At 40.4% G+C, this 10,925-nt stretch overlaps 1 protein-coding gene across 1 annotated transcript in view; it reads right to left on the reverse strand.

Moving 5' to 3' along the window:
- Positions 1-8,984, reverse strand: part of LOC124181124 (nuclear hormone receptor E75) — a 146,442-nt gene extending 137,458 nt beyond the window's left edge. Inside the window, exon 1 of the mRNA XM_046567369.1 lies at positions 8,933-8,984. Coding sequence (XP_046423325.1) covers positions 8,933-8,969 — 37 coding nt within the window. The 5' untranslated portion in view covers positions 8,970-8,984. The remainder of the gene's footprint in view (positions 1-8,932) is intronic.
- Positions 8,985-10,925: the final 1,941 nt, after the last annotated feature.

Here is a 10,925-nt window from a genome sequence, read left to right on the forward strand (position 1 = left end):
GAATTGTTTCGTACAACGGCTGTACTTGAACCATTGGAGACGTACGTACATACGTATAATATACAACGTACTAAACCCACTCATACCTATATTTATGCAGCTTGAATGATGTTATGTGTACAAAGTGACAGTTTGCGACCGAACGCGGCAACAAACACATCGTACATGTATATATATATATATATATATATATATATATATATATATATATATATATATATATAATAGGTGCATCAAAACGCATACGAAGAGAGAGAAATGTCGAAGCCCCTCGTATCTGTGATGATAAGTTAACATTGAGACAGGGCAGGGTCGATCAGAGGACATTTTGTTATGAGGCAAGGCCCGAGATGCAATCTCCGATATTATATATATCGGTCGTCTAATCCAGACGTTGACGGTTATTATAAATTTCATCGTTAACACCCCCCTCCCTCTCTCTCTCTTTCCTCACGGCCCGATCTTACTTCGGTTTTTGACAATTTTTATTTACTATTACAGCGTTTCATATTCAGAAAAAGTTATTACGATGTAAAAACGAAATCACGAAAGCGGGACCTCTAAATCTTATCCGATCGAGTTCAAATTTGCAGGTGACTTTTTTCTCATCACAAGCAACACTTTTGTGAGGAAGTAGTACGGTGAAAAAAAAAAAATTATTTCGTGTTAATCAACCTAACATATATGTGCACTATGTATGCAAATATGTAAACGATGAAGCATGGCACACATTGATCACACAATAATGCAAACAAACATACATGCATACATACATACACACGCATACACATACAGATACGTCACAGCTGTTTGCTCGCGCAGCCTTGCGTGATTTTAAATTTTTATCGTGGAAAGATTTGTCAAGGTTTCTTTTTTTTTTTTTGTTATTTTTTTCGCAAACATCGTTGTTATCAGTGACCCTACTATCGGCGACATTGAATATATATTAATCTCGCCTATAATCGGATCACTGCACGGTAAAGGAATCAAGTGCGCCGTACGGCTGTATGTTACAATAATTTTAACGAAAAAATCGACGTCTTTGACGCCCACTCATCATCGTAAACTCTGCAGAGAATTTCCACGTCGTTTCGTGTAAATTTATAATAACACAAATTTCCATACTACTGTGGACATTATTACGAATATAAACTTGGAGACTCTTTTTTTCTCGATTAGTTATCCGACACTCTGTATCATAATATTAAATACACGAACGACGTTTTTGATTTATCGGTGTTGAGTAATAATTATTCAAACGAATGCTTGAATCCAATGACCTACGTATGTTACACACGCAGACACGAACTACATAGACCGGGAGCCTTTGATAAACAATATAAAATCAGTGCCGAACATTAATGTGTGATACAGGCGTACTCTACACCCTTACGACAAAAGTACGCGTAGGTGGCTAGCCCCCGATCCAACCTAAATATTCGGCGATCATATTATCTCGAGTTTTAGTATATAATTAGATGAATTAACAAAATGCCGAACGTTAAGAAGTTATGATTTTTTATTAGCAATTTTTTACAACAATAAACAGAGTCACTTCGCGTCATATCCAATCTACACGTTCGGCAATGCCGTCCGCCCAAACTTTTTTTTCACTTGCAGTAATTTGCGACAAACGCCGAACGGTAAGTAGTAATTCTAGATCTCGGATTTTTTAATACAGCTTCGCCGGCACAGCCCCCACCTTTTGGTCCACGATTTGTGTTCGGCGAAGTCATCTCCGTGTGGTGGAAGGTGGGATTTGGGTGGGTCTTATACTGCCGAGTGTGAACAAATGAGACATGAAAAGTGTCATGGGTTCCCGGTCTAACATGTACTGATCTCGTCGGCGTTCAGTATGCGATCTTATTATGGTCAAAAGCTTTGAATAAACAGTTCAGCTGATTATCTGACCTGAGTAGATATTACGAGTAGAACGGTAGTTATAGACCCGAATTCTAAAAACCGTTGATCGTATATTATACATACATACACGCGTGCGCGTAGTTTGTACATCGCTGTACAAATAGGTATATGTGTATCAGAGCGTACCAGAAAAAGAACAGACGGATTACATTAATGACACGAACCTTGTTATCGATTATAAGTAGGTATACGCGGTATAATTATCGCGCTCGGAACATACGCGTTGCACTTCGTGGAATTCGATTTTCTTAACAAATAACAAAGTTCAAAGCCACGATTCGAACGAAAAATGAAAACCTTTCGTAAATCAAAAAACCGTTTATTAATCGCATCGCGTGGAATCTTTTCCTAATTTTTAATTTACACATTTATCTATTCTCCTTATTCAAATACGACACGTCTACGTTATCGAGACTCATCGGTGCTATAACGATACAGATTACACCAACACGTACGGACATACGCAATTCTGCGTTACGTATGCGTTATACGTAACATTTAATTGTGCAACAATCAACCGTGCGATGGCTGTAATTTCATGGCTTTGTTTGCTGTACACTAAAAGAAGAAGAAGAAGAAGAAGAATTTTTTTTTCTATATTCTGGTATAAAATTATCGAAGAATATCATTACTGTACACCTGAGGTAAAATTAACGACAAACGAGACGTGTTTAACGATCGTACAAACAAGTCGTCTGTAGAATAATATCAGTTACAAAACGGTGATCATCGATTCTGAAATAGCTCGGGGGGTCCGTATAACGAAACAGGGATCCGATTCTTGTATTTCATTGTGTATGCGTCGTGTAATAACAACGTAATCAGCTTAATGTATAATGATCGTTCATTTGGGTCGTCGCGTCGTTCGTGGGTCGCCTAGTAACCAAAATACGTATGCGGAAAACCTGCAGGAATGTTTTTTCTATCAATCTTATCTCTTCCTAGATAATATACACCTATGCATGTACGTATGTATGTATATTTAGTGTCTCTGTGATGTAATTATCGCTCGCGGGAGGAAGTGATAATTCATCAGCCAGCAGAAATGAGGATTTTAGCAGATAAAGTTTTCGTCCTTACGGGGATGAGTCATATCGTCGCTGGGGGATGATTCTCGGTAATTCGGTGCGTCAACGCGCTTTTCCACGAGTAATTTACGAGATTCTTCACTTCCGAATTATACCTTATACATATACGAATATGACTAAGCCCCGGGACTCGTCCACGTCGTGCTCTAATAAATTACTTGACAATATCCGCGTTTTTCTTTTCTACGTATGATATCACGACACCCAGTCAAAAGTTTTTCATTCTCTTCGGCCTTACAGTTTGTTTTTCTTTTTCCATATTTTACGCATTATTATTCCTCCGTCGCAATATCTGCTATTACACGGAATACTGAGAATATTTTCTGTCCTAGTTTCATGAGCAAGAGGAAAAAGAAGAAGAAGGAGAAACGAAGTTTCCAATAGTACGAATCGACGTTATTCTTTCTTAAAGAAAATAACTGGCCGATTGGAAGAACGAGATATTCTAACCTTAACTCTTTCATGCATACATTTTTCCTTACATGCGATTCGCTTGAAGTTTCGCATACACGAGCTTTTGGGGTCGATGATTACGAATCTGAACTCGAAATTCGAAACTTCAAAATGCACGGATCCAATACGGCAGCCAAACAAAAACGATCGGAAGACAAACTTTGAAACCGTCTGTAAAATTTTTTTGGTTCGTATTAAGTTTGTGTGAAAATTATCATTCTAATTTTCACGATAAATTAGCAGAAAATGCTTTTCCGTCGTGTAAAAGTAAAAATTCCGACCATTTGTTAACGTGCGCTATTTTTCCGGTAAATAAGTAAATAAATTTTATACTTCTCCTTAGACTTGGAAATATTTCAGAGACCAAGTGGAACGAAAAAAACTCGGCAATTGTTGCCAAAACGTTAGTTTAATAAATAAAGAGCTGCAAGCAACCAAGAAAAAAAAAGGATGGGATGACGAGCGTCCAAGCTTGAAAATAAAGTGTTAAAACGCGTCGTATCGTTGAAAGAGAGAAAAAAACGTAATTAAATGAAACTGAAAAACTTTTAAAAAGGACAGTATTGCATGGTGCGGAGCGAGAAGACGAACGCGGTGCGAAACGGTTGCATCCTAGCCTTGACTCGGGAGGCGCGAAGGAGGGACGAGGAAGGACGAGGAAGGCGGGGGGGGGGGAGGAGGTAAAGCGCAGGGGGTGTTGAAGAGGGGTGGTGGAAATCGTCGGGGGGAGGTTGCCATGGCGATGAGCCGGTGCCCCCGCCCTCAGACGGCCAAGATTATGACCCCGACCTTACAGGTGGATGACCTCCACTGCACCGAGCTGCGCCCGCGCCCTTGCGCCGCGACGTCGGCGTCGGCGTCGCGTCGTATCGGAGGGTTGCAGCGATCTCCTCTCCCCTCGCCCTCCGATCCTTGGCGTTATTCGCGGCGTACGACCAACAGGGAAAAGAAGATCGATGCTTTCCGGCTAGCGCCGTTTGAAAAAAATAATATTTCCTGCATACACATACTCTTACTCTTCAATTTTTCCATATTATCAACAACTTACTTCGTTGTGATCGTTACTATTGTTATTGTTATTATCATTACTTATATTACGATGGAGAAAAAAAAAAAAGGTTAGCTAATCACTGTCTTATCATTGGTGATATTATGCGGTTGTAATTTACTTTTCTTTCAATATTTCTTTTCACAACTTGCTCCAATTTGTCGCTGTTCGCAAATAATACAAAAAGGATGCGGTTTTTTTTTTTTTTTGTTTTCTTCTTCTTATCTTTATCTCGTAACAAGGATAGGTATTGACAATTTAAAATTGTACACGTACGTACGTATAGGTATACACATACGTTTTTTTTTTCATAATTTTTCGCGGTATAACCATCCGCCAACAATTACACACAGCGAATGTATGTAAGGTACGATTTTAACGCATCGATACGAGAATGTGCAGGGATGAAGGAACAAAGGGGTGAAAGACCGAGGGTATAACACGGGCACACTTGACAAGTTGGTGAAAAACTACACCGTTTCCGCAGTGTATTGCGATAGTAGTGGTAGTACTAGTAGCAGTAGAAGCGCTTTGGTACTTGAGACGCGCTAATTGCACTCTCGGAAAGTCTCCCGGATATGCAGGTGAATAAAATAATCTTGAGGCTCAACGAACGCCGCGAAATATATATATATATGTATAATGCATGATATAACGTGCCTATAGCAATCGAATAACGAATGTCGGCATAATTTTAATTACTACACGTAAATAATATACATACATGTATGTATACGTGGCAGTAATTAGAAGAAGATATTATGCTGAATTGGACGCAAATAAGAAGCCTAATTGTATAATCGACAACTGTATCGATTAGTATCAAGAACAAATATTGTATTAAAAAAATTTCATCGGAAACCAAAGATACTTTCGGATTTTTTATTTTTTTTTTCTCTTTCCTGATCTTATTCAAAGATTCTGATACGTATACTGTAATGTGTAGAACTAACAAAACACAGGGTTAAAAAAAATCGGGAATACAAGTTATACGTCGCAGTAAACATCGATTTTGAAAACCGCGAAAGGTGGCAAAATTTTTGACAAAGAGAAGAGCGATTTACAGCCTTGCACGGGCTGCATGCGTCCGAATGATTCGCATGATGAGGAATCTATAACATGACGGCTGATAACGACGCATATGTATACACATATATTATGATAACATACCTATGCATTTCTACGAAAGGAATAATAAACTTTTCAGTATTATCTCAAAGTCTGGCGCAATGTGTGTTGTTACACCTTATATTACATCCAACGAACCGGGTGATGCAGGTTACACACACACACCCACACATGCATATATGTATGGGGCATTCCACGCCAACTCAGTAATCGGTTGACCATGACATTTTTTTAATTTCACCAAAGATTTTTCCTACGTTAATACGAAAAACACCCAAATTGATTTTTGTGAACAATAGAGAAAAAAAAAACATTCGGTATCTTGTGTCAAACCGGACGTTGTTTTTTTTTCTTTCTCCTTGTTTTATAAAAATCAATTTTGGTGTGTTTTCAGATGGGTTTAAAAAATCATAGGGTAAGGAAAGACGAGCGATGGAAAAAAAATTTGAAAGTTTTTCAGGCGTCGTACTAACCTAGGAAAAATCCCTGGTGAAATTGAAAATCATCGTGGTCAAACCGTTTACTGAGTCGGCGCGGAATGTCCCGTACATACATATACGTATATATAGGTATACAGAGTGCAAGACAGATAGGTTTATATTATCGATATACTCGTACACGTACAGCAGCTTGCGAAGAGCTCTTTGACCCCGTGACTAGAGTGCAGCAGTGGGGCAGACAGCCAGACTCACCTGCATTGCGTGACTCACGGGGCGTCGGCTGCACACGTATACGTACCCTGCACCTACTGCACGCCCGCACGTCGCTCTCTCAATTATTTCTACACCTAGGTATCTATATACGCAGGTATACGCATATGCGCATAGGTAGGCAATGCATGCGGCATATGCACATACTCGTATATATTATCTATGTGCGTGACCCTGTGGAAGCGCGTGTGTGAAATACTGCCGTGTATATGTTTAATGGAAACGGAAGAATCGATAGCGCATCGGTGCGTGAAGTGCACTGCGATACTAGACGTTCACTGTATACGTAGGTATTACAGGAGGTACAATTTTCCCACCAACGCGCTCTGTCGCGCCCCGATTTAGCAGGCCTCAAATGGAACGTCGCGTGTAGGTCTACGTACGTACATGTTTTACATATTGTTTGTATTGTATAACAAAACACGGAAAATCAATATCAAACTTGATACAGAAGTCAAAATTATTTGACGTTACCTAAGGAGCAGGAGGAAAGTACAAGTTTGCATCGTCCATTTTGCAATCTCCTCATAGTAAAATGGTTTTACTATGTGCGATTCCGATGTCGCAATCGTAACTGCATAATCTTTCGGACTGTGGTTTGACCGCAAATATTTTTGCCAAACTGGCTAGGACCGGAGATTCGAACTTGTGAAGAGGCGTATCGCTAATAAAGAATTTTTCTCATCTTATAATTTCCGCCTATTCTGCTCGCTTTATCTCTCGACGAACCGAATTCAATTCCGTAACGCCAAGTACGTTACAATGGTATCGCAAGTGTGACAACGCGATACCGCGACTACAAAAGAGAAGCCAATTGTTCAAAAAAATACAAATTTTTGTAATAAAAAATAAAGTTTCGTGTCACTTATTTACATGACAAAAAAAAAACAAAAAAAAAGAAATCAACAAACGCTTTCCGCTGTAAAACCTGACGTGACGTGACAATACTGTTTATAAATCTCAATTTACCTTAAACCAAGGACTCGCAACTACATACTCTAAACGCAGTAGAAAAAAAAAAAAAAAAAACTAAAGGATTCCAATTGTTCCATAGTGTAATAAATACATTGTACGATATAACGACAAATGTAATTCAAGGTTTTGCAAAAATCTCTTTCAAAGTTCGTTGCACAGAGAACTTTGACCGCGTCGGTGCAACGGCATGAAAACGGGGGGTGAAAAAGGGCTGCGCTGCAACGCGTCGCGACAACCCTCCCGCCCCCCCTTCAACCCTACCCCCGAACAATGGTCCGTCTAGACCGGGCGCCACCCCGACGACCGCGCGTGACTCCTGACCTCTGCACCCGGCCGACACCGTCGCGGCGCAGCGCAACGCCCAGCCCTTCACCCGTTCACTGCAGAATAGGTGTGCATAGGAGTGTGTGTGTGTAGCAACGTGGCACCGTTGACGGATCAACGCCCCCGCACCCCTCCGTTATAGGCTGCAGGTCGACCGCCGCCCTGCGCTCCCTGATTGTGGAAAGAGGCTCGAACCCCGTGTCGGCGATTTTTGGTTTACGATGTGAGACGACGCGGCGCGTTGCAAAGAAGATTAATAAATTGGGTGTATAACGTGGGCGACGGGGAACCGCGAAAGTATTCAGATTCGTCGGGGGTCTTGAGAGATTTAACAAGCTTCAGAAATATTAATTTTTACAAAAATGGTGTCAATTTGAAGGGAACAGTTTTTTGTTCTTTTTTTTTTCTCTTGAGAAGAATTCGGTCGCAAAATCGTTAAATTTCAATTAATTTAAAAAATCTTACGAAATTAGCTAGATTTTCGTATCTTTCTTTTAAAAATCTTTTTCGTTTTTTGTTATAGATTGAAAATTGCGACCTGCAGGTGATTGCCCGCGGAGGTCATTCAAAAAAATTAAGTTTTCGTTTACCAGCCACTTCACCGTCATTTTTTTTATAAAAGAACCTTTGGTGAAATTTCGATTTTTCTTTTCCATTGTTTTTTTTTGTGTTATAGTCACGAAAAGAAGATGGAAATAAGATTTGTTTAAGCAAAGTTTCGCCGTAGGAAAAGGGCCTGTAACTTGTTGTTTTTTCTTTTTCGTTTTTCGTCTTGCTTTTCGACAATTTCGATTAACGGCTGTTTCAAACAGACGTGAATAAAGTTTGAAACAAGTGAACGAAAGTGTCGTAACAATTTGTGATTTTTCACTTCAGCAATACGTATACAGCGTACGTATTTTTTCACTACTGCCTCAACGACGTTGAAATTTCTAAAAAAGGCTATTTTCAGGAATTTCGAAATTGAGACATCGTTAAATCCGTCGCTACCTACATTTTGTACGGCAAAAAAAAAAAAAAAAAAATATTTGTAAAACCTGACGTACCTGCGATTTTTTTTACCACCAAAAAATTTATGTTGCAAGGAGTCGATATAAATTTTTTAAACCCTCAAATATTAAATTTCATTTCTCGCATAGAATAATAACTTATCGACGTCCCGATCGCGTAACCAAACTTGATATCAGGTTACAGAGCTGTTTAAAGTCCTGCAAGTTGCGCTTATCTTGATGAATTAAAATACGTCTCCGGTACGTGCTGCAAATAACGTTCTACACACATACCTTGTTCGAACGCGTGCATCCACCCGACGTCGGGCATCGATCGGGGGTAGGCGCCCCATCACAGCCCCCGCCTTCCAGGGTCGACATCCTGGGGGGCGTTCGTCGACTCCCCGCAATCTCCTTCGGCTATTTTCTATTTCATCCCGGCACGTTTCCTCGCGTCACCCGCGAAACCACTTCCGGAATGAATTTTTCCCGTGTTTTTATTTTCTTTCGTTACATTTTTCCCTCATTTCTCTGGAGGTCTTGCCGTACGATTTACTGAAATCAGAATCATCGTCATCCTCTATTATTAACACAATCATCATAATCATCATCGTCATCATTTCTGCCTACATAGGATGATTTGCGATTTGAGGAAAAAACAAAAAAAAAAAAGAATCATTAGAAACGTAATACATCAGGTATTTTTTCTACGCGACACGCGTGAATTTTCTTGAAAACATAAAGATTCCTTCTTTACCGAGCGAAACGATTCGAGTGGGTATCTACACGATATGTGTGGGTAGGTATACAACACACTGGCATGCGAAAGATGGACTTCGAAGTTTGCTAGGGGTCTCGCGGTATCTATAACACCATGAAATAGGGTACAGGGCTGGACGTGATCGCAGAAGGGACAGGGAAGGGGGCCAGACAGTCGGTGGCCTCGTTTCTCGAACGACTGGCAGCATCGCTGTAATACCGAACGTAGACAATATATGTGTATATGCATATATTTTCTCAATGAAGCTATATACGTTGCCAACCACTCCCCTCTTCAATTCGTTGCATAGCCCTCTCTGCAGGCTAACGAAAAAATAAAAAGGAGAAGATGAATAAGAAGAAGAAGTGAAGAAAAAGAAGCAAAAACACCCTCGGTGTGAATGCAATTTTATTTATCAACTCAGCCCATCCCATTTTTTTTATTTTTTTTCGTCTCTTTCTCTCATTCTTGTTCTTACTTTTTTTTCTCTTCGCTGCATCTCATTCTTTTTCAGCTGCAGCTCACAGTTACAATATCAGGCTCTGCAGGCTTTTAGCCTCGGTATAATATTCTCGTTACTGAAATATAATGCACGTTGCATCATCGGATGGAAAAAGAACCGTTGCTGCACCGAATGGCGTGCAAGCAGAAGAAAAAAAAAAAAATTGACAGAGAAATAAAACAGAATAAAATTCGCACGGGCAGAAATTCAGGTTATTCTACTAACCGGACTCTGGATTAAATTCAGAAAGGGAAAGAAAAAGAGTAAATGAAAAACAGGAATCGTTTCGTGGGATAAACGCACGGACAGTAGGAACGTCCCTCTGTACGTATAGAAAAAAAAAAAAAAAAAAAAGAACAAATCTAGGGGCTGTTCGAAGCGACTGCTAGTCTAGTTTCATCGCTGGTATCGCATATCGGCGCATCGAACCAGCAGCAACAGCAGCAGCATCGCGACGAGAGAGCGAAAGTTCGTCCTAGTGGCACCATCCTGATCGTGGCACCCCCTCCCTCGTCCTTGCCTAGCTCCCTCCAGAGCTTTCACAGGCACTTCTCCTCTCCTGCTCTGGTAACACTGCAAGCTGCGCCAAGGCTTGCACCACCGCCCCGTTTCGACACTGGACCATATAAACATGTATACATGGGTATACGCATCGGACTGTAGGATTCGGTTAAGCGCACATTGCTTCGTGGTATGTATCGATTTTTGCGATTATCAAGGATCAATATCCTTAATCCCATCGGTTCCAATTACAAAAATTTCCGTGTACGGAAGAAAAAACAATTCCAGCAATGCCTCATCACCGTAATACATACGTATATCTTCGTAAAAACGAACGGTAGGTACCGCAGAAAGGAGCCGCAGTCGAGTCCCACAGTAAAAGAGGGTGAGAGTAGTAATCTGAAGTTGGCAACGTGTTCTGTTTCCGACGGACAACGAACGCTGGGAACGCTGGGACAGTGACGGTCCCCTCTCAGAAAAAACAAAATAAATAAAAAAAAAAAAAAAACCCTCGACGCCCTTAA

The sequence above is a fragment of the Neodiprion fabricii genome, chromosome 4, assembly GCF_021155785.1.
Source record: "Neodiprion fabricii isolate iyNeoFabr1 chromosome 4, iyNeoFabr1.1, whole genome shotgun sequence".
NCBI lineage: Eukaryota > Metazoa > Arthropoda > Insecta > Hymenoptera > Diprionidae > Neodiprion > Neodiprion fabricii.